General features: G+C 40.3%; 3 protein-coding genes across 9 annotated transcripts; 2 read left to right on the forward strand and 1 right to left on the reverse strand.

Annotated features, from left to right (window-relative positions):
- Nucleotides 1–50: 50 nt before the first annotated feature.
- On the forward strand, nucleotides 51–5,220 carry mks1 (MKS transition zone complex subunit 1). 2 transcript variants are annotated; one of them, XM_086098174.1, is made up of 18 exons: nucleotides 51–390; nucleotides 568–689; nucleotides 769–821; nucleotides 892–1,059; nucleotides 1,282–1,376; nucleotides 1,462–1,590; nucleotides 1,725–1,829; nucleotides 1,898–2,006; nucleotides 2,090–2,146; nucleotides 2,805–2,847; nucleotides 2,922–2,984; nucleotides 3,061–3,131; nucleotides 3,205–3,274; nucleotides 3,343–3,450; nucleotides 4,411–4,544; nucleotides 4,612–4,694; nucleotides 4,764–4,861; nucleotides 4,951–5,220. In XM_086098174.1, the coding sequence occupies exons 1-18, from the start codon at nucleotides 314–316 to the stop codon at nucleotides 5,040–5,042; spliced, it is 1,677 nt and encodes a 558-aa protein (XP_085954300.1). In that variant the 5' UTR covers nucleotides 51–313; the 3' UTR covers nucleotides 5,043–5,220. The 2 variants fall into 2 exon arrangements, with proteins under 2 accessions (XP_085954300.1, XP_085954299.1); XM_086098173.1 differs by having other exon boundaries at nucleotides 52–390; nucleotides 1,279–1,376.
- Nucleotides 5,221–5,766: 546 nt separating this feature from the next.
- On the forward strand, nucleotides 5,767–18,364 carry ap2b1 (adaptor related protein complex 2 subunit beta 1). 3 transcript variants are annotated; one of them, XM_086098170.1, is made up of 22 exons: nucleotides 5,767–5,928; nucleotides 6,688–6,742; nucleotides 6,864–6,969; nucleotides 7,106–7,241; nucleotides 7,430–7,675; nucleotides 7,904–8,094; nucleotides 8,770–8,991; nucleotides 9,067–9,187; nucleotides 9,277–9,372; nucleotides 9,514–9,629; nucleotides 9,702–9,867; nucleotides 10,021–10,119; nucleotides 10,545–10,804; nucleotides 10,896–11,088; nucleotides 13,390–13,431; nucleotides 13,927–14,082; nucleotides 14,142–14,287; nucleotides 14,380–14,509; nucleotides 14,603–14,687; nucleotides 15,213–15,299; nucleotides 16,371–16,525; nucleotides 16,845–18,364. In XM_086098170.1, the coding sequence occupies exons 2-22, from the start codon at nucleotides 6,706–6,708 to the stop codon at nucleotides 16,917–16,919; spliced, it is 2,865 nt and encodes a 954-aa protein (XP_085954296.1). In that variant the 5' UTR covers nucleotides 5,767–5,928; nucleotides 6,688–6,705; the 3' UTR covers nucleotides 16,920–18,364. The 3 variants fall into 3 exon arrangements, with proteins under 3 accessions (XP_085954296.1, XP_085954297.1, XP_085954298.1); XM_086098171.1 differs by lacking the exon at nucleotides 13,390–13,431; XM_086098172.1 differs by lacking the exons at nucleotides 16,371–16,525; nucleotides 16,845–18,364 and adding an exon at nucleotides 15,500–16,364.
- On the reverse strand, nucleotides 18,356–23,536 carry LOC147160651 (serine/threonine-protein kinase pim-2-like). Of its 4 annotated transcripts, none has more exons than XM_086098176.1 (9): nucleotides 23,358–23,536; nucleotides 22,495–22,631; nucleotides 22,281–22,403; nucleotides 21,055–21,123; nucleotides 20,915–20,959; nucleotides 20,626–20,841; nucleotides 19,568–19,748; nucleotides 19,326–19,499; nucleotides 18,356–18,467 (listed from the first exon to the last, which is right to left on the reverse strand). In XM_086098176.1, exons 1-9 carry the CDS (start codon nucleotides 23,446–23,448, stop codon nucleotides 18,376–18,378), a joined length of 1,128 nt encoding a protein of 375 aa, XP_085954302.1. In that variant the 5' UTR covers nucleotides 23,449–23,536; the 3' UTR covers nucleotides 18,356–18,375. The 4 variants fall into 4 exon arrangements, with proteins under 4 accessions (XP_085954302.1, XP_085954303.1, XP_085954304.1 ...); XM_086098177.1 differs by having other exon boundaries at nucleotides 21,055–21,149; nucleotides 22,495–22,757; XM_086098178.1 differs by having other exon boundaries at nucleotides 22,495–22,773.
- Nucleotides 23,537–23,547: the final 11 nt, after the last annotated feature.

Genomic DNA, 23,547 nt, shown 5'->3' on the forward strand with positions numbered 1-23,547 from the left:
GTTCCTATAATATAATTCAATAGGTGGCGGCGTTGGTTCTGACCTGCAGTTCACCAAAGAAGAAGACCGTCTTTTCGTCTCTATGGAAACCGATCCGAGCAATGTGCTTTTACCGCTTCCGTTTGTCATTTGTTCTCGGGCATTAGATTGTTTTGTATTGTTTTGAGGAGAAAACTTTGCTAGTTAGCTGACTCGCCTCGCCAAAATGTAGAATAAATAACTCAGTTGTGTCGCTTAGTACTCAGGAGAACTGACTGCTAATGAAGTGAATATAGGTAGCATAGTGCTAATGTTTACGAGCTAGTAATCCGTCATGTCAGATTGGTGTAACAGTGACACTGGAGAGGCTGTCTACCGTTCTCTAGATGCTATCAAAAACCTCCGGATAAGGTGAGTATTCGTGTTCGCTTAATATTCAGTATAAAAGTTAAATAGTGTGTTTTGTTATCATGGTTCGTATCAGCAGCAGCATGCACTACTCATAAAAAGTTAGGGATACTGTTTAGGGTAGGTCACATTTAACTCACCTCTAAATGTTATAATGCATTTATTTATGTCGAATTATAGGGTGTCGATAAAGAGGGTGACCACCACAACGACTCTCTCCCAGCAACTCCAGCAACAAGTTCTGTCCCAGCAGGATGGGGGAGTCATTGAACTGGTACCCCTCACTTCGCAAGCTCAACCCGGTGAGAGAACTTTTCATGCGCGTATGGTGGCCACAGAATTCTTCTAGTAGTCAACATCTTGACATGTTTTTGTCACCAGGTGATAACGAGGAAGACATCATCGTTGGCTGGCAGGAGAAGCTTTTCAGTCAGGTAAGACCTCCTTTCACAATGAAAACGACTCCATAGTGATTGAGTGTTTCTCACATATATTTATTTACAGTACGAAATGGAGCTGTTCCAAAATGAGACGGCGTGTCAGAGCCCGCTGGACCGGCAGTACCACAAAGAGGTCATGGCCCTGACTAAAACCAAGGGCCGGCAAAACCGCAGGATTTTTACCTTCACGGATTATGATCGCTACACAAACTGTCATCCGCTGCAGCAGCTGGTGGGTTGTCAAATACTCTAGAACCTTTGCAAATAGTGTACAAATCTTCAAAAAAGGAGAGTTTATTGCCACTACTACTTGCCGTTTACTGTCAAACTAAACATTAGTTGTTTATATAAAAAGTCAGTATTTATTAATGGCTGTCAAATTCAGCCACTCAGGAACAAGATTGCTTATCACAAAATAGTTCATTAAAGTTTTTTTCTCACCTTGAAACAGCAGGGCAGCAATTTGCTTAACACAAACAAGACCAAACCCACCTTTCTGGCCGAAAGGATGGCCAGCGTGCGACACCGAAGACAGGACAGACGGACCATGTGGGTTTGAACCGCCAACGCTCATCCCTCCTCCAAGACGTTACTTCAGGGTGTGTGTGAAGGTGGTTTTGTTGTTTTCTGGCAGGGACTCCAGTTTCCCCAAGTCCAAGATCATCAACTGGGAGCCCAGTGATGAGTTCAAGAGGAACAGCCATGAGGTGAACAACGTCATGCAGACAATGCACGTCATGGGAGACCTGGGGCCTCCTGGAAGGTAAGACCAACCACAAACACACACACATGCACCTTTTCGCCTAATTTCCCCCGTAATTCTCCAACAAATAGAAGCAACTGAATGTTACTTCTATGGCAGCAATGATTTACGATCCCTTCATATTTTTGTCCCAGGTTGGGTCAGAAGGAGAATGAATTTTTGCTGTTCACCGTGAAAACAGATGGCAACGGGACCATCATAGTGAAACCCGACTTCAACAAGGACAAAGAGCCCTACAAGCAAGTTCACTGAAGACATGTCATAGAAATTCAATGTTAAAACCTGTCTTTCGTTCCGCTCGTTGCAGGATAACAACCACTGGGACCAACAAAGAAATTTGGCATCTCAACATTGAGAATGTATCGGCAGTCATGAAATCCGAGGAAAAGGAAAGAGAGCAGCACTTATACAAAGATGTGAGTACACTTTTTTTTCTTCCAGAATAAGACTTGACATTACTTAACATGACATTATGACATTGCTGTGTTTGAATTTGTAGCTGTATGTGAGGCACAGGGAGTTCCCAAATAGCCTCATCGGACAGGACTTTGAAATGGTAAGTCATTTAAAATACTGTGTCTGAGTATAAGCAGTTATAGAAAAAAATGTGTTGTTGTTGTTGTTTTATTTCCCCGTGGAAGTCTGACCAGCTATCCAAAACCAGCAGTGGTGGGGGAAAAAAGAACAAATTGTTGTTTTCTATTACTGAGTGATGAAAGTAATGACTCCTTTTTTTCCAATTAATAATTTACTTGATTTTCATATTATGGCCACATGAAAAGAAAAAAACAACATGAAATTAAATTCCTAATTTTACAAGAGTAAATTCCTTTATTTTTAAAGATTTTTGCATACATTTGTGCAATTAATTGAAATATTTGTATGATTAAAGGCGTTATCTTACACATATAAAGTTGTATTATTGCATGTGATGTTGAAGGAATGTTAGATGAATTCTTAAAATAATTCATGAAATATTCAGTATTTCGACACATCAACCAATCATTATCACTATCAGGTCTTTGAAACATTTGTTGACCTGTTGATAGGGGAAAAAAATAGTATTAGTTGGTAATTGTGTGTTTTTACATTTAATTCCGTATGGCATTACGTGTGTGGGTGGATTCTGAATTTCATTCATTCACTGCTAAAATATGACTTTTTTTTTAGCTTGAAAAACAATACTCCAATTATTTAATAATGTTTTCTTGTAGCCTCCTGCAGGTGTTCTGCGCTACTTAATGAACGGAGAGATCGGTAAGGAAGGCTCAGCATGTTGTCGATTTTCTAACATATCTACATTGAAATTAAAGTCTGTCTTGTCTGTCCAGTGTCCGCCAAGGGCTTTGAGTATGATCATTTATATGTTCACTTCATAATGGAGCTGCCAAACAGTAAGTTATTTTTTACATTGACGTCTTGGTAGTAACACAAGTTTTGGAATATAAACATTTGTGTCTCGTCAATTAGATTGGTCCAGCTTGCCAATGCAGTCCCACTCTGGAGTCACTCACACCTCTCGGACCAAATCATTAGGGAAGGTACGTACTTAACAAGCCAGTTGACAAATTTCAGCACAGCGCAGACGCTGACATTGTTGAATTGTGCCAACAGGACAATGTGGCCTACTTCTGCTACCCTTTCACCTTTGAAGCTTTCTACATGAGTGAGAAAGAGAGTGAGGGTTAGTGTCAGGGCATATTTGAGTGCATGATGAAGCAACTCCGTGACGGGCATTTCCTGTCATTGCAGAATCGGGTCCCCAGTGGCCGGTGTTGTATTTCAAGGTTCTCTCACTGGACTCGTGGGAGCGATATCGAACTGAAGGCTATGGATACCTGCTCTTTCCCTGCACACCTGGTATGTTAATATTGGGATGTAAAACGTGAAAAAAATGAAATGGGTAGGTAGGTAAGTAGATAGGTAGCGTTCTATTCGACTGCAATTTATCAATAGATGTTGTGAGGTGTGCTGCTGCCATCTAGTTGTAGCAGTTTGTAGGTGTGTGCCAAAAAATCGATTCTCATAAGAATCGCGATTCTCATTTAGTATGATTCAGAATCGATTTTAAATGTCCCAAAATCAATTTTATTTCAACTATGTCTTGCCCTCGTTTGTGTGTGCCTTTTATTGGGAGCACTGTTCATGTTGTTCACGATTTGGCCACTTAGGGGCAGTGTGGTTCCGCTCGTTCTGATACACTGTTAAGTTGTAGCCACATACAAGCAAAAAGTCATGATCAAGTTATTCCAATAAATGTTTTTGGGTTGTTTTGCAGTGTAGGATGTTAAGATGCTTCTCTTTATACATTCCTAAAGCGTTTTGTATGAATAGTCGTTCTTTTGAGTGATAAAAGTGCCACAAGTAGCGCGGTAATTAGCATTAGCGAGTCAGACTGGAGTAGATCATGACAATTCTTTGCATATCTATATATTGAAGCAGAAATCATTGTCAATCAAATAATTTTCAATCTAAAATCGATTCTGAATCGAATCGCAGGTCCAGAAATCGGAATCGAATTGAATCGTGAGACAGTCAAAGATTCCCAGTCCTAGCAGTTTGACGCGCATGCTTATCAAATTTTGCCCTTAAATCAAATCAAAAACAATGTCCAAGTGAATCTAAAAAAAAGAATGTACCTCAAGACACTTGTATCTCAAGGTTCCACAGTCACTGTATTTATATGAATACAATGTACATACATTTAGGCATCACAGCACCACTATTCACTCTGCAAAAACTGAAGTGTATGCTACATTCAAGTTTGTACAGTTGGTTCAATCGAAGATGTGTGGTGATAATATAAACACGCGTGTGCAGGTAAACACACGCTGACGTGTCACACGTGGAGACCCCTTCAGACAGGCACGGTCTCAGCCCTGAGGCGTTTCTTCATCGGAGGTTCCCCAGAACTGGAGGACCTCAGCTATGTGAGGATACCTGGACATTTCAAGGTAAGGCCAAAAATATTTAAACAGGACAAGTTATGCAATACTAGTTTATTTTCTTTTATGACTGTAGGGTGAGAGACTAAGTCGCTTTGGATTTTGTACGCAAACTTCAGGAAGTGTGACTTTTAATCTTCACTGCATCCAGCAGTCCAGGTAAGTGCTTAGTTTTTACAGGGTTCTGAAAAACTTTTCTTTACAAGTTTGCTATGTAATATAATTTAGGACGTTTGTGGATTCCACGAGAGCGAGGAGAAGGAGGCAGAACACTTTTGACCAGGCCCAAGGATTTAATCATCATGATACTCTCTTAAGCACCATGGGTAAGCAGAGGAATGTGGAAAAATGTATTATCACAATGTAATACTAAAATATGCAACATTTTGGTGATGTTTCTATTTGACTCTTCCAGAGGCGTTTCAACGGGCCAGAAGAAAAATGCAAGAAGTTAGAGAAAGTCTTCCCATAGACTTCATCGCCTCCGTCTCTCAAATCCAAATATGATCTGCTGAGGAGAGAATATTATTTGCCATTTTAAAATAATATAGGGCTGTGATGTTTAACGAAGAAAGTCATAGTATAGTACTGTATTTGCTGTAAAGTTACATTTTAAATAGGTATGTTTTTTATGTGTGTCAAATATAACAAAAAAATATATAAAAAACTATTTCACTGTACTGTACATTGGTTTTAATATCATTTTGTGTGCACCCTGACATTTAAATAATACAACCCAAATGACTGCTTATTCAGAATAAGTAATGAAATATGGAACTTTTTAATCACCACGTTTGGATAATAGAGGTATTTATATTCCAATTGATATGTTGTTGTAATGGTCAAATTTGTTTACAATATTCAGAGTATAGACTTCGACTTTATTAATTTAATGGTAGGAAATATAATTGTGTATATATATATACATACACATAAATATACACAGATATATATATATATATACATATTTAAACATATATATATATGTGTGTGTGTGTGTGTGTTTGTACTGTAGTGCATACCTTTATATTAATGGATCATAAAACATCAGGCCTTTCGTACATGTGGTGCATTCAAGTATCGTAGGAAATTAGCCAAACTTTAACATCATACGATTCAAGAGCAGCAGAATATCACAGAACTGGTCTTAATTTCCCATCTTAACATACAAAAACTAAAATATAAATGAAGGCCTGATAAAAATCCTCAATTGAAGTTTTGTAGTTATTTTTGACTTTATGAAAATATGGCCTTCTCGCATTCAGCGCAAGAGGGAAGTGGTCCATGAACGTTTCACCCGACACAGATTCTCCATCTTCCCCCGACCGTGCAAGGGACCAGCCTTCGTCCTGCACCTACTCACAGATTTCACCTCTTCTGTAAACCCATCTCGGTATGTCAATTGTGTCACTTTGTCACGATGTACACAACATTACTGTTGCATGTTTTTCTTTTCTTAGTCCGTGGACTTAGTCACGACCTAGCTATGCTGTCAGTCGACCGCAATGGAAACTGGGCCGAGTATGTGTGTTTACTGATTTGGTGACATATTTAATATTTTAATACTATTATGAATAACACCAGCGATGTCAATGACCTTTTTTTGGTAATAATGTGATTTTTCGCGTCTGATAGCATTTTCAGTCTAGAAAAGCTATTAGCATACAAGCTAGCTATAGCATTAGCGAACATCTGGTTTTGCTTCACTAACGTGGTTAAACTAAACATTTATCACATCCACATTATTGGCTGATATTACATACTCGTAATGATGAATAAATAAATAAAGACAAACTAAGCGTCATTGTGACATACGTGAAGATGCTACGTCGATAGAAATAGGCGGAAGAAGCCCTGGAGTCACTGGACAAATTATAAGGTACACCAAATAAGATGGAATACAAGAGCTGTGCCTAAAATGCAGAAGTGGTGAAAATACTCACGCTGTATTCAAGTAGAAGTACAGATACTTGTGTTGAAAGAGTGGCAGAAGTACAGATTCAACTGATTTTACTGGTTCGTAAAATAAAAAAAGTACAGACAATGAAAAGTATTTACTGAAATTACAGATACCTGACAAATGCGTAAATGCAAAAACAAAAATATTCGTACTTTTGCTCATGGTCTTGAATGTTTTGTTATTCCTCTCCAGACTACAAGAACCACAATCATGACAGACTCCAAATATTTCACAACAAACAAAAAAGGTGAGTGCAATCGTGTCGAAAATGCCACCGTCTGCCATGTCATCAAAGTGGTAGATTGAAAACATTTTATTGACACTAACAGCAAGTCGATTTGAAATTGATCTTATTTGTGCTTTTGCAGGGGAGATTTTTGAGTTGAAGGCCGAGTTGAACAATGAAAAGAAGGAGAAGCGAAAGGAGGCCGTCAAGAAGGTCATTGCCGCAATGACGGTGGGCAAGGACGTCAGGTAACGGAAACTATTTTTTTTGTCTTCTGTAGGTCAAAGCACATCCTTGCAGAAAGGGTGGGGGGGCGTGTTTGGAGTAATGTAGAGGGGGGAAATTCTGAAACCTTCTAGATCTACATTCTGAGTGTCTTTCCAGCTCTTTGTTCCCGGATGTGGTCAACTGTATGCAGACCGACAACCTGGAGCTGAAGAAGTTGGTGTACCTCTATTTGATGAACTATGCCAAGAGTCAGCCTGACATGGCCATCATGGCTGTCAACAGTTTCGTCAAGGCAAGCTCACTCTGTCTGTGCCTTAGCTCTGGACGCAGTTTGCAAGCCCTTTTGTCGCCTTCCTCAGTCTCATATTAGGGACGTTGGGCAACTTGTGCTTTCATTGCAACGTTATTGATGATACGTTTAAAATAGTTTGCAAGTAATTGGGAATATTCCCATCTAATGACTCTCGCGCTGTCCTTCAGGACTGCGAGGACCCCAACCCCCTCATCCGGGCCCTGGCTGTCCGCACCATGGGTTGCATCCGGGTGGACAAGATCACTGAGTACCTATGCGAGCCGCTGAGGAAATGTCTGAAGGACGAGGACCCGTACGTGAGGAAGACAGCGGCGGTGTGCGTGGCCAAACTTCACGACATCAACGCCCAGATGGTGGAGGACCAGGGCTTCTTGGACTCGCTGAGGGATCTCATCGCCGATTCCAATCCCATGGTAGGAGACCAGGCCTTGGAGTTCCACTTAAGAAAAATAAACGCCTCCTTTAAGTAGTCCGGGGCTGCAGCTGTCTAAGCGAGTGTACACTTGGCTATTGTGAGCTCAGGTTAGCAGCTAGTTAACTGGCTAACTGTTAAGCATTCTCTGTGTTGAGCAAATGTGTTCACATTGATACCTGGCGTTAGCGATCATAGTACATCTTCACTTCCTCATGTCCTTTTTTAGGTTGTCGCCAATGCGGTCGCCGCCTTGTCTGAGATCAGCGAGTCTCATCCCAACAGCAACCTGCTGGACCTCAACCCCCAGAACATCAACAAGCTGCTGACTGCCCTCAACGAGTGCACCGAGTGGGGCCAGATTTTCATCCTGGACTGCTTGTCTAACTACAACCCCAAAGATGAGCGAGAGGCCCAGAGGTAACTCGGTTTTCGTCACAGTAGTTATCTTGGACTCATACATAGAAATGTTTTTTTCATCTTCCAAGATTTTATTTTATTTGAATATTAACAACTAACATCTTCAACATGATTTACAACATTTGTGAAGTTTAATGTGCTTATGTGAACTTTCACTTTGAGCTGTCAAAAGTAATCGATTCTCTAATTAATCGACAACTATTTTAATAATCGAGTAATTGCTTGGAGACGTTTTTTACTTAAAATTGTCCAAATCCTCGGATTTTCAGCATATCAACAGTAATTGTTCTCTGATTACTGTAATCTTTCATGAAAGAAGACTAATGAAGATTATGTCCTGTATATACTTTGGAAAACAATAACCAAACCGGTAACATTGTACAACATCAATCCCTTTTTTAAAAATCACTACACGAATACAAAGTACGAAATAAACACAAATCACTGGTTAATAAATAGTAATTAGGGAAAAATGCTTTTGTTATACACTTAAATGCAGATTTAAAATGAATCCAATTACTCGAATAATCAATTCTAAAAATATTGGGTAATGACAGTACAACTAATGCCTCATTGTTGTCATTTTCCAGACAAAAACTGGCCACACTTTTGGTCCGCCATGTTTTTTTCTTCTTTTTTTTTCCGTTTCTCTCAAATGTTCCCCTCTCTCCAAAGCATTTGCGAGCGCGTCACTCCACGGCTGTCCCACGCCAACTCAGCGGTGGTCCTGTCCGCCGTCAAGGTACTGATGAAGTTCTTGGAGCTGCTGCCAAAAGACTCGGACTACTACAACACCCTGCTGAAGAAGCTCTCGCCGCCGCTTGTCACCTTGCTGTCCGGCGAGCCCGAGGTCCAGTACGTGGCTCTGAGGAACATCAACCTCATAGTCCAGAAAAGGTGTGCGCAACATGAGAGTGTAAATAAAACAACAGTGTCACTTTTTGACACTTAAATCTCGTGTCTTGAGCGCAGGCCTGAAATCCTGAAGCAGGAAATCAAAGTGTTCTTCGTCAAATACAACGACCCTATTTATGTGAAGCTGGAGAAATTGGATATCATGATCCGTTTGGCTTCTCAGGCTAACATTGCTCAGGTATTTTTTTACAGGCCTCACAGGTGTGTGATTGTTCTCGCCTTGAAAGAACAACACAAGCTTATGGTTGTATTCTTCGTTTGGTGCAGGTGCTGGCTGAGTTGAAGGAATACGCCACAGAGGTGGATGTTGACTTTGTGCGCAAGGCTGTGCGTGCCATTGGTCGCTGTGCCATTAAAGTGGAAGTATGACATCAGACATGATTTGTTTTCTCAAATAATCCAGCATAAAGTTCAGATGTACAGATGTCACCTTTGCAGTTTGTGTTGTGGTTACATCTCTCACTTTTCACAATGATGATGACTTCCTGTTCCCGTTGTGATCAGCAATCGGCCGAGCGCTGCGTCAGCACCCTGCTGGACCTCATCCAAACCAAAGTCAACTACGTTGTGCAGGAGGCAATAGTTGTCATTAGGGACATCTTCCGCAAGTACCCCAACAAGTACGGGTCTTTTCCCAACCCAAGCATACATGAAGCTGTAATGTACAATTAATGCCAGACTCCTTGTTGTAGGTACGAGAGCATCATTGCCACCCTGTGTGAGAATCTGGACTCCCTGGACGAGCCGGACGCTCGCGCCGCCATGATCTGGATCGTGGGCGAGTACGCCGAGAGGATCGACAACGCTGATGAGCTACTGGAGAGCTTCCTTGAGGGCTTCCATGATGAGAGCACCCAGGTACGCGTTTGTATCTTGCTGCATCTTCTGTCTGTGCGTTTCCCTCTCGTGCTCACAAATCAGCACAGAAACACTCAAACAAGTAACTAGTCAGTCAATTCTGCTAACCAGTTTGTCCTACCAGCGTGAACATTGTGAGCGTTTGATTTGCAGGTGCAGCTCACTCTGCTGACCGCCATCGTTAAGCTGTTCCTCAAGAAGCCGTCTGAGACTCAGGAGTTGGTGCAGCAAGTCCTTAGCTTGGCCACTCAGGTGAAAAAAAAACACCCCCAGGAAATCTTAAATGACTACGCCATGTCCTTGGTTTACCAGCATGCAACATTTCAAGCTTAACTCATTCACTGCCATTGACGGCTATAAACGTCAACATTTTATTTTAACTATTTCTATTAGTTTAACATTTTTTCAAATTTTGTTAACAAGAGTATGAAAACCTAGAATTGTTTTATTGTACATTTAGAATAGATATGAAATTTGTGATTAATCGCGAGTTAACAAGTGAAGTCATGCGATTAATTACAATTTAAAATGTTAATCGCCTCTTGACCCAAATTTTTAATATATATATATATATATATATATATATATATATATTTTTTTTTACGAATTTATGGCAGTCAATGAGTTAATAGTGTCTCACTACAAATCCATTGTGGTGACTTTGCCCTTCTCTGCAGGACTCGGACAACCCCGACCTGCGTGACAGAGGCTACATCTACTGGCGCCTGCTGTCCACGGACCCGGTGACCGCCAAGGAGGTGGTGCTGTCGGAGAAGCCCCTCATCTCCGAGGAGACGGATCTGATCGAGCCCACCCTGCTGGACGAGCTCATCTGCCACATCGGCTCTCTGGCGTCCGTCTATCACAAACCGCCCAGCGCCTTTGTGGAGGGCAGCCACGGAGTCCACCGCAAGCACCTTCCTGTCCAGCATAGCAGGTGCGTCTGTCTGTCCACGCAGACTCATTGGCATACCCGCATAAGCGCTACTTTCAAAATCACATTCTACACATTCTTCTCGCCCTGACAGCATCGACACAGGCGAGAGTCCGGTGAGCGGCGGTCCGGCGGCCACCATGGACCAGCCGCACGTTATCCCCAGCCAGGGTGATCTGCTGGGTGACCTTCTCAACTTGGACCTGGGCCCTCCGGTCAACGTGCCCCAGGTCTCCTCCATGCAAATGGGTGCCGTGGACCTCCTGGGAGGCGGCCTGGACAGCTTGGTGAGATTTCATAACAAGCTGAAAAAACTTCAGGAGTTCTTAAACTTGCACTAGTATGAACATTTAAGGTTTTGCCTCTACAACCCCATCACCATATGATCACCTACAGCATGGGTCTGCAAACTACGGCTCTGGAGCCACATATGGCTCTTTAGTCCCTCTCCTGTGTCTCCTTGTGGATCTCTACAAATAATTAGTGGAAATTAATATTTTTTTCTTTACATATGTATTTAAATTTTTTAGATAAAATATTATTCCAATGAATTAATGATTTTGATTTTTTTTTTTTAAACAAAAAAATAATCAAATATTCAAGAAGTGTCAGAGTCCAAATTTTTAAGTTGTCAGAAAAAGGTAGATTAAAACGTTTTTCAAAATTACTGGAAAATGTCCAAAAAGGAAGAGGAAATGCAGAAAATTACAATAAAATGCCCATGAAACTGCCAAAAATGACAATTTCATTAAAAAGGCTGAAAATAAAATGTTCAAAAAGTAACTATTAAACATCCAAAAACACAAGAAGAAAGGCATAAAATTACCATAAAGTGTTTTTGGAATTGCCAACAAAACGTCAAAAACTTTATTTAAAAAAAGGCGGAAAGGAAAACAAAAATTAACTATAAAATTCCCCAAAACAAAAAAAGAAATCCTGAAAATTACCATAGAGTGTCCACAAAATATCACATTAAACATACGAGAGAGGCAGAAAATAACCATAATATATCCATACAATTTCCAAAAATGTCAGGAATTTGACAAATTTGAAATTTGACAGAAAAGTCTAAAAATATATAAAAAAACAAAGTTTGAAAAATTACCCAAAAATCCGAAAGGTGGAAGAAAATGAATCTCTATGTATTGGATGCTGCATATTGCTGTGTAGTGGTGCAACTCTAATTAGCACTTGGGCACATTAGACTACACACTGTTTCCTTCATGACAATGTTGAATTTTTTTGCAGCTCCAGACAGAATTTTGATTATTTATTTAGCCTAAAATGACTCTTTTGAGAGTAAAGGTTGCTAACCCCTGACCTACAGTATTTCCTCAAATAATGCCCCAATTAATCACCTACTTTAAACACCTACTAGGGATAGATATTGGGCAATCTGACTGCCAATAAAAGGTAACGCCAAAACCATTTTAATCGCAGGGAAGTATTTGTTTAAAATTTCAGTTGACTTTATGAGATGCTGCTGACCCTGGGAACCTTTTGTTTTTGTTTTTGTTCGACATTAAAACAAAGAAATATATTATATATTGTCTAAGATTAAATGGATACTTGACTCAGTTTGCTGACCAAACCCGGAAAACAGGTGAGGCATGATTGGTCGTTACCTACTTCGTCAGCAACTGGAAAATTTAGTTTTTAAATGTATTAATTGTACATGAAAAATAATGAAGTTATCAAATTCATTCTGGACAAAATATTAACTTTTTACTGCTGAAAATGGCTCAATTAGTCAAGTATCCTTAAAAAAAAAAACTTATGCATTTGGAAAAGTCTGAAAAAAATGTTCAATACGCATTCATTGATTGGCAGATTGGCATTTGTATTTAAACATTTTTTTAAACACCAATGTTTTTCCCCCTTTTTACTGAAAATTAATATTGGCTTCAAATTTTTTATCGGCCTCCTTGACTAGTAATAATCGTATTCCCTGAAAAAAACAGATCGTTCTATCTCTATACTATACACATTCATTACAAGAAGCTCCTCAACTCACTTCACATAGTTTCTTGGAACCACAATTCCACCAGATAGAGCTAAAGATATACATTAGACAATGTTTGGGCCTGTGCACAAAATTCTTAATAGGGATTTTTTTTCATGAATAACAGGGGGGGACAAATAGGTAAATGAGTCATAAATTGTAAATACTGTATGCAGGGGAATATTTTCAATTCACACACTGACATTAAACTGCTGACCCTGCTAACCAAAACAGCAGCACTTACTGAAGCATCCTTTTCAGAAAAATAATGCTTCTTTCTAATAGATGCCTTCCTTTTTCATAAAAACAATTAATAAGCTAAATGATCTCAGTTCATATACGGTATCGTTGTATTAACGCAGTTTTTTAACCAAAATAGGAGCCGTAGGTGTTTGTTTTAAACCAATTTCACTTGACATATATTTTTTTAAGTTCTTTATTTTCCAGAATTGAGTAATTGCTCCTCTTGATGGCTTGCAGTTGCTAAGAAAAGTCTGTCTTGTCTTTGTGTGTGGTCTGTCTGTCATGATTGGATTCTTTTTTTTTGGGGGGGGGGGACCCTCCTCTTCCTCTCTCTCTCCTGTAGCTGGGGGGAGACCTGGGTGGTGGTGTTGGGGGAAGTCCAGCTGTAAGTCCAAGCCCCTTCTGTGTGGTTGCCCGCGCGCTGCATGCTCCAGTCTCGCACCTTTTTAACCTGCTAGTCTCGAATCGCCTTCCTCTCTTTATGATTTCAGCTTGACGCTCGCTCGTTAACGCTTGGCATGTTTTAGCCCGTGGTGAGGCCACCTAACCTATGTTGTAGTTGTTATTTGCATGGATGTTGTCATTTAGATGCTTTGAGGTGGCTGACATGTAATTGCAATGATTAGTTTTAGTACTTTACTGTGTACAGATTCCATTGCAAACATCCTTAACGGGCCAAAACATGCAAAGTTGCACCCGCCTCTCGTTTGACTTTGCTCACCTTTTCTTCTCATAAGGGCTTTGGTATTCTGTAGAACATTTGCATGGGCTTCTTGTGATTCTTCTCATCTTCGTAGCACTTTTGCCGCCGTGTTAGTGACGCCGACTTCAATTCGCTTGAGTCACCCCTTCTACTCCTGCTGTGATGTTGCCGCTTCAGGTGGGCCAGAACTTCATCCCTTCGTCCGTCCCCAGCACTTTTGCGCCGTCGCCCACTCCTGCGCCTCCGGCCGTCAGCAGCAGTGGCCTCAACGACTTGTTTGAGCTCTCCACGGGCATGGCCATCACATCCGGAGGCTTCGCGGCCCCGAAAGCTGTGAGTTTAACAACGCTGGTGACGACTTTTTGACCATTAGCACCGGCATCTTTTCCAAGGTGTGGTTGCCGGCGGTTAAAGCCAAGGGACTGGAGATTTCCGGAACCTTCTCTCGGCGCCAGGGCCACATGTACATGGACATGACCTTCACCAACAAGGCTCTGCAGCACATGACCGACTTTGCCGTCCAGTTTAACAAGAACAGGTTAATAAAGCGCTGTGGCTGTGTGTTCCTAGTTGAGCCCACCGCCACCAAACAGTAGATTTAAAGGCAGGCATATTTTTGGTCACCTGCAGCTTTGGGATGATACCCACCAGCCCGCTGCCCATTCACACTCCACTGATGCCCAGCCAGGGCATCGACGTCTCTTTGCCCATCAACACCATCGGGCCAGTCATGAAGATGGACCCTCTTAACAATCTCCAGGTACAGAAACGCGTCCAAGTGACACAATTAATCAACCTGATGGGATTGTATGTAATTGTGTTCTGCATTTTTTTTTTTTTGCCTCGCTCACAGGTTGCTGTGAAGAACAACATCGACGTCTTCTACTATAGCGTCCTCATCCCTCTCAACATATTCTTTGTTGAAGATGGAAAAATGGGTTTGTTGTTGTCGTCGCCATAACATGAATACAAATTGCTTACACATTCTGGTACTGTATTTAAAAAAAAAAAAAGTGCAATATTGATCAGTTATTGGCTACTCTTCATTGATCAATTTTGGGACCCAAAAGTTTAGTTTCAGTTTTTGTATTTACCCTTCAGGAAAAAAATCAGTTATTCTAGTTCCATACACAGCATTTTGAAATTGCCCAAATTTTCTGTATTGATCAGTTATTTTTGTGTCCTTACAAATTCAAGTTTATTTTTATTTTTTAAACTGTTTATATTTAATTTGGTACAACTTAAGCATTGAGTTCAGCTTTAAAACATGTTCTTTTGACACCCTCACAATTACATTTTTATTTTTATTTTACAACAACAAAATGTGCAGTGTGAATGAGTTATTTTGGTATCCTTCACAAAAAAAGATCCAGTTTGAAACAAATGCTGTATTGACCCGTTATTTTGGTTCCCTGCCCAATTTAGGAAAAATTCTCAAGTGTGCCTCTTCTCTCTCTCCTCAGAGCGACAGGTGTTCCTTGCCACCTGGAAAGATATTCCCAATGAAAATGAACTGCAGTATCAGATAAAGGAGTGCCACCTAAATGCAGGTAGGTCCCACAAACACAAACAGCTAAAAGTGACACTCAAACCCAATAAAATGTCGTTTTAAAGCAAATGTACAGAAGGATCAGACATGAGCGGGGACCAACCCCCGTAGCAAAAATCTCATTTAGGTTGTTCAACTTGAAATATAACTGACCAAGTCCTCACTTTTTTGGTTTTCTGTCTGCCCACATGCTTGTCTAAGGATCCGCCACAATCTCTTCCACCTCAAGGAAATATCAACCTCTTTTGATGATACTCATTGTAGATATTTCAGAATAGCTGTCAAGTACATTAGTTAAAACCACCCATTAGGGCTAATTCATCATCCTTTACCTCATAGTTGTGTTGCTTGTAGCAAATTTTTGATTAGCTCCCAGTTGTGTGTGTTTGACGTGAAGCGTATAAAGTGGAACCTTTGAGGTAAAACAAAACCTGTGTCAAGATTGATTGATTGACTTCCAATATAAACAGCTACTGCCACCTGTTGACAGGAAATTAAACTGCACACCCCCTTCAAGTACACAATGCGCACTTGACATCTACTAGACGTCATAAATGGTCAAATAAAAAGCCTATTGTAAAGATATTTATGGCCAAATTGTTACACAGTGCAGCTTTAAGTGCATTGCCGCCATCTTTTGGTATCAATACTCAATTGCAAACAAACCCCAATTGTTTTCGCTAGTCATTTGTGTTTTGTGCCGTATTGATTTACTTTGATATAATTCAACTTTTAAAAAATTCAGTTTAAAAAGAAAAAGTACTGTACTGTATTTTTTATTTATTCTGGTATCCTTCACAACTTGAGAAAAGGATTTTTTTTTTTAAGTTTGCTGGATTGGTCAGTTATTTTGTTTAGTAGAATTCTGATTTGTATGTTTAAAAAATATATATATAACTCGTATCAAGCAAAACACAGTTCAAGTGTGGATGCTTGCTGAACTGAGCCCTTGTGAAGGTACACCGACAGCTCAAGCTCAACTTTCCACTTCAGAGGTTCCAAAGTAGTACAATGCAGTAGCCTCAAAGCTTTATTGATGCTTATTTTCCCGGGTAACTTTCCACTCTTGCAGACACAGTATCGGGCAAATTGCAGAACAACAACATCTACACCATCGCCAAGCGCAACGTGGAGGGTCAGGACATGCTCTACCAGTCCCTCAAACTCACCAATGGAATCTGGATACTGGCCGAGCTGCGCATTCAGCCGGGCAACCCAAACTACACGGTACGGTATCGCATCTGCGCTGGATAGAAAAAGTCTGCACACCCCTCCTCAAATCTCACTTTGTAATTCTCTTCACTTAGTCTAGGGCCGTCAGATCTGTTTTTGCAAAATATAGCCGGGCATGGATGTTTTCCTGACTTCCATCGAGCCCCACTACGCCATAACCTACACACATAAATATGGAAGATTGCTGTCACATAAACTGAACATCCAGTACTTGTCAGAAATTCCTGCAGCTCTGAACAGGGGTGTGTAGACTTTTCTACACGGCATTAAGGTGACATCACTGACCCCTCTTGTGTCCTGGCTGGTCCCGCAGCTGTCCCTCAAGTGTCGGGCCCCTGAGGTGTCTCAGTACGTGTACCAGACGTACGACGCCGTGCTGAAGAACTGAGCGTCTGGCTTCGCCACCACCTTCCAACAGCAGTGTTACAGTCCTGCTTAAAATGGAGGCCAGATGTAGATTTCCTCCCAGTAGATAACAAAAAAGGTAAATGTTATACAGTTGTTAATGCAAATGTATTATTGTGATCACAGTTCTGACACTCCATGCACAACATTACAGCTTCTGTCGAAATAAGTTTAAGCGGGGGGGGAAATATTTTGAGTTTGGACTGTGAAAATGTGTCAATCATTCCATCCGTAAACGTCTTAATGTTGTGACTGATGAAGTGAAATTGTCCTCAATAGAGTTTTTTTCCCCACGCACATCCATTTATGCCCATTTATTTTTTTATACTAGATATTAAAAAATGTTAAACTCACTGATTTAAGCACACAAGATTTAGCCCCACTCCATCTTGGTCACCTCGGCTATCGTTTTTTATTAGCTAGCATTCCCATTAAGCTGGTGTTTTAGTTCATGACCAAATTATTAAAGGCAACTCTTAAAACCTAAATGTAATGGAGCTTTTCCAGGATATACTAATAGTAACAAAGTTACTGGCTGGTTTTCTAATTGTCCCACTATTGCAAACAAACACGTAAAAAAAAAAAAAGACGCTGATATTTATTGTTCATCTACCTCCTTCCATGCTAGCCTTTTGGTTGCAGTGCTTTCCATGAAATCTTCATTTTCTTCTTTCCGCTGTCGAACCAGTTCGAACCTTTTGCACCTCAGTTGAACCAAACGTGCAGGACCAAGCATTCACTTGTCAAATGCCAATTTTTGTTTTGCTTTATTACAACTTTAGCTACAGCTAAGCTAATATGACCCTCAAATGTTTGGCGCTTTGGGTGGAAACGACCAAGGGTCTTGTGTAGATTAGTGATGTCATTTGTGTCGATATAAACAAACTACTAAGGCATTATCCTTTATATGATAATACAATCATGCTGACTTGTAATTGAAACAACTGTTTGAGTGTATCATTCATGTTGATGGGTTGTCCACTTTTATCCCTTCTTTATGATGTTTATGCATACGCACTCCCATAAACACGCTATAGAGTAAGAATACATTTACAATAAATTTTTAACTGTAATGCAAATGATTTGTTATTGCACCGCATCTAATATCAATAAAGTTTCAGCACCATGCATTTCTGTGGTCAGTAAAAGTTGAAAACACTTTTTTTAATTTTATTTTTATTATTATTAATGTGGAAAGACAACAAACAGGATTAGTTTATTTCTTTGTTTTTCGGATAGCGGATGGATGTGTATCCTCACATTTACTTTTTTGTTGCTTATGAAAACTTTATTTACTGCTGGTTGTTCATGCTGACAATCTGAAGCAAACACAGATTACAGGGGTGAATTGACTGCAACTTTTAAAGTGTCTTAATTCTATATAATTAACATGAATCCCTATTAAACAAAAAAGTCTTACCATGATGACTTCTCGTGTGTTATCTGAGCCACTTGTGACGCTGCAGCTGTTTGAGGGTGGGCCGTGCTTCAGGCTCCGCGGTCAGACTCCTCCGCAGGAAATCCCGACATTCTTGGTACAATAAACGTGAAGAGAACGATCAAGCACTTGAGAATTTAAAATCCATAAATCAATCTGTTTTCTCTCCCACTTCTCCTTACTGACAAGGACAATTTAGAGTCTTCCATTAACCTAATATTTATATTTTGGTGTAGTCTAAGGAAACCTGAAAAAATATGTATTTTTCACAAATTGAAAAGCACTTTTATGGCACTAATCCCCGTAAATTGTCCATAAAAATAACATTTGAACAATAAATTAAATCTACCCAAAAGCTTATAGAATATTTTCGGGGGGGAAACTTATTTTTTTTGTCAAAATATTATTACATTAATTATTATATATTTATTAATTTAAATAGATATTTTGTTCATTTTTTTGTTTTATTTTTATTAATTTGTTAAGATTAATTTTTTATATATTTTTTTATTGAATTATTTATTTAATTGGCAATTATCCCTGTAAATTGTCCAGAAAATTGCGTTTGAGCACTAAATTAAATATTTTCAAAAGCTTATATTTTGTAAATCTCTGCTTTTTATTTTATTTATTTATTTTTTAGCTTTTTTACAAATCAGTTAAATAGATTAGTTACCATATTATTTTAAGTGCTACTAAATTCAAGAAATATATAGTATGCTAAGTATAGTATTAGTAACCCTTTTTAAAAATTAAATAGATTTTTTTTAATTATTTTTTATTAAATTTTTTATTTTTTTAATTAAATATATAGTATATGTTTCTGATAGAGGGGTGTTTTAGTCTTTTTAGATATTTATATTACATTAAATAGGTATTTTTATCATTTGATAAAAATAATTTCATTCATAGAATTCCGACATAAAATTGAGATTATTTTAAGTTCCTTACCGTCTGAGAACTTGTTGCTGATTTTGATCTCCTCCTTGAGGAACCCTTCTGTTTGAAAGTCCACTTGGTTGTGGAGGATTTCGAAGAGCACCGTCCCGATCTGCCACACTGTGGTGGGGCCCGCCCGGTACCAGTGGTGGCGGAGCCACTCGGGCGGCTCTAGAGAAGGAGTTCCTGAAACGCCCGGTGTACGGTCAAGAAAAGGCGGCCATTTAAAAGTAGGTCACAGTCTGAAGTCTTACCGAAAAAGAGTCTGTAGAGAGATTTTTGGGTGGTGAAGCAGCTGAGTCCAAAGTCGATGATGCGAATGTGAAGGCCGTCAGTGGTGCTCTCGATCAGGATGTTTTCAGTCTTGATGTCACGGTGGAAGATGCACTTCTCCTGAAGTTTTTCAGCCACGTCCAGCAACTGTTTCAATATAACCTGTGAAATAAACACCATGAACCGACTGTTCATCCTGTAAAACTGTCTGTCTGTCCATCCGTCTAGCTGTTTGTCTGTTTTTACCAAGCATCTCTCTGCCCGTCCTTCCATCTTGTTGGCCAGTCTGTAAGTACTGACACAAGTACTCGGTCTGTTTATCGGTATGTACTGACCGGCAGGCGAAAAGTCAGATTTTCTGTCTGTCTTTAGGTCAGTCTATCAGTCTGTCCTGTGACTGTCTACCAGTCATTCCATCTCCATCCGTCTGTATTTTCCATTTGTCTTTTGTCAGTCAATCTGTACAAAATTTCCAATCGATGCCCATCTATTTGTCTGTCCATCTGTATTGACATTTGCCTATTTGTCTCTGTCCTTTTATACCTGTCCATCCATCTGCATTCGGTCAGTCTACCTGTACTCCCATTTGCCTGTACGTCCGTCTATCTGATCTATTTGTCCGTCCTTTTGTCCGTTTGCCTATCCGTCCTGATCAGTTCGTCTTTCTGGCCGTATATCAATTTGACTGTGTCGCCGTCCGTCTCCCTTGCCTCTCTGTCTCTCAATCATCAGTCTTGTTGTGTCAACCATCTTGTCAGCCAATCTGTCCATCCATCTCTATCTGTACATCTTAAATTTGCCATTCTTTTGGTCTGTGTGTGTACATCCATGTTCAAGAGTAGATTTTTGTTCCCAGTACATCAGATATGTTTGTCTGCAGATCTTTCATTCTGCACGATCGTCTGTCCTTCCACCTGTCAGTCAGTCTATTCATCGATATGTCCTTCTGTCTGCTTGTCCCAATTTTACAGTCATGCTAGTCCTGAGTTGATGTTAGTGGTCAACGGCCGCTATTTGCATAGACCCCCTTCCAGCCTACCTTAGCCTCGATCTCGTCAAGACTTCCTCCTCTCTTGTTTATGTATTCGGTGAGGTCCTCAGCGGGAACGGGCCTCTCCATCACCAGAATCAGCTTCTGGCCCAAGTCGTACCAGTCCAGCAGGGTGACGTAAGGCGAGCGCCCCTTAGGCAAGTCTTTGTCAAGCTTCTTCATGACCGCCACCTCCGAGGACATGTTGATCCTGTCCTTATGCCTCTGAAACGTCAGACGCAAGGCGAGTAACCGCATTGTTACAGATAACGCGTCCGCAAAGTTGTCCGTCTGTTACCTGTAGACTTAAATTGTTGTCTTTTGGAATGTGCTTGATGGCCACCTACAAAGTACAAACGTGGGTCAACGCAGCCTCAACTATATGAGCTGGCGCTGTTGAAGGCAGCATTGTTTGCATGTATGGACTGTAATACTCACTGGGAAATTGTCGACTTTGCGGTAGCCGGCAAAGACGGATCCGCAGCCTCCTTCAGCTAGCAGTCTCTCCTGCACATATTTGACCTCGAGTTGAGCTGAACAGCAACACAAAAAGATATCTTCGCTTGAGGTCACTTAGGTCCGCCGCACCCAGAGCGACACGGACAAACACAACTCAACTGGAAAATAGCGGGGGGGGGGGGGGGTTGCCTTTCTGTCTATCGATCCATTATCTGCTTCATCATTTGACCATCTCTTGTCATTATGTCCACTCGTCAGTCTATCTGTCCTCCATATTTAGTCTGTCCATCTGTCTTTTTATCATCTTTGCTCCTCTGTCTAATCATGTCTGCCAACATATCTGTTTACCAATTCATCTGTCCACCAGAGACCGCATTTCTGTCTGTCTGTCTGTCTAACTCTTGTCTGTCCGTCTCAGTCACCTCATTACGTCCATTTGCCAACCTGTCTGACCTGTCAGTTCTTGCATCTCATAATCTGTCCATTTGTCTCGGTCGGTTTATCAGTTTTGTTATCAGTCCATTTGATTAGCTGCCTGTCTTGCTCGTCGTCTTGTTTTCTGTCCAAAATTCTGTCCTGTCTTGTTTCCGTTCATACCATCTGTCCATTATTTTATTCTGCATTTCAATTCATTTACTGCCAATGACGGCTATAAACGTCAAAAATTTATTTCAACTATTTTTATTAGTTTAATATTTGTTTCCACTTTTGTTAACAAGAATATGAAAACCTATAATTTTTTATTGTACATTTAGAACAGATATGAAATTTGTGATTAATCACAAATTAACTAGTGAAGTCATGAGATTAATTACGATTAAAAACTTTAATCGCCTGATGCCCCAAATTTTTAATAATATTTTCTTTCCTTTTTTTTTTTATTCGTTCACTGCCGTTGACGGCTATAAACGTCAAAAATTAATTTGAACTATTTCTATTAGTTTAATATTTGTTTCCACTTTTGTTAACAAGAATATGAAAACCTATACTTTTTTTATTGTACATTTAGAACAGATATGAAATTTGTGATTAATCGCGAGTGAAGTCATGCGATTAATTAAAAAAAATGTTTAAATAACCGCCTCTCGCCTTTTTTTTTTTTTAATGAATTTATGGCAGTGAATGAGTTAATCTACTATCGTTTTACTGCCTGGACTATCTTGTGTTTACGGGTTTTTATCTTAAAATGAAAAATTTACACCAACCCCAACAAACTCCTGAGACGTCATCGTCGCTGGGTTTCTTCTTCTTCGGGTGGACGCTCGGTTCCTCGCCATCTTCCCGGAAGCCTCCCGCTTCTGCATCCACTTGAGAACTTTGCAGGCTTGCTAACAAGATAACCACATACTGTACGTTATTGCCACTTTTCAAATGTTCTGAAGGGGCAGTTTATTTGCACGGTCAAGAGTTGGAACCCACCAATGTCGGCAGATCTGCGTGAAGGCTCCTTGTCCTCGGTAAGGTCAGAACCTTTCCTCTTTTTCCTGGCTGGGGTCGTCGTACCACCCTCCTCCACTTTCCTCTTGGCCCTTGTGACCTGAGCATCTGTCTCAGAGCTGCCAGAAGGTTCACATGGGAACATCTGGCCCGCCGGAAGACAGCGTGTCTTGTCGGGACTGGACCTTATTTTGATACCACTGGTCCCATTGTGAGCCTTTGGGGCCTGTCGGCTTTGCCGTGGGCTGCAATGTGTTGGTACTTTGAACACAATGTTCAGTTCAGTTGGAATTTTTCTTACACAAATACTCGTTGGCCATTTTATTAGGTGGACCCTCAGCATCTCATTGAACCAAATGAAGTGTCAGTCATTTGTGAGTAAATTTAGACGAGAGAATTTGTTCAGTATCATACTTTTGAATGACTTTGATTTGATTGTGGCATTTTTCTGTCATGTGCGTTGGGTCAATAAAGTTTGGGAACACTGTTAAGGGGTAGGCTAAGTTCATACACCCTGAAAACTGCTGGGTGAAATGTAACCCAATTTTGTTAAAAAATTGGACCGACCCACTATTGGGTCAATTTGACCCAACTTTCTGGATTGTTAGTTGCGGGTTGGTCCAATTTTTTAACAATATTGGGTTATTGTTGACCCAGCAGTTGGTTGATTGGTTTTGTTAAGGCTTTTCCACAAAACAACCTAGAAAGTTGGGTCAAATTGACCCAATTAGCGAGTCGGTCCAATTTTTGACCAAAATTGGGTTATTTTGACTCAGCGGTTTTAAAAATGTACATCTTTTCATGTTTAAACTGTCACATGAGTATCATGGACAGCAGTTACTTACCTTTTGTCATTAGCTTCTTCAACTTTGCAAACAAAGCCCAATGGTGGCAAAAATGAATAGCCAAACAAATGCAAGTTTTTTTAAGATGCATACAGCAAAAACAACCATCAACATTATTTTTTGGGCAAGTGACGCTGCAAGGGGGCCGGGGTGGCGGGTTACCTTGCAACGCGCACACCCTCCCCGCCCC

Source organism: Leptonotus elevatus, chromosome 16 (assembly GCF_054856555.1).
Source record: "Leptonotus elevatus isolate MCC_2025b chromosome 16, RoL_Lele_1.0, whole genome shotgun sequence".
Taxonomy (NCBI): Eukaryota; Metazoa; Chordata; class Actinopteri; order Syngnathiformes; family Syngnathidae; genus Leptonotus; species Leptonotus elevatus.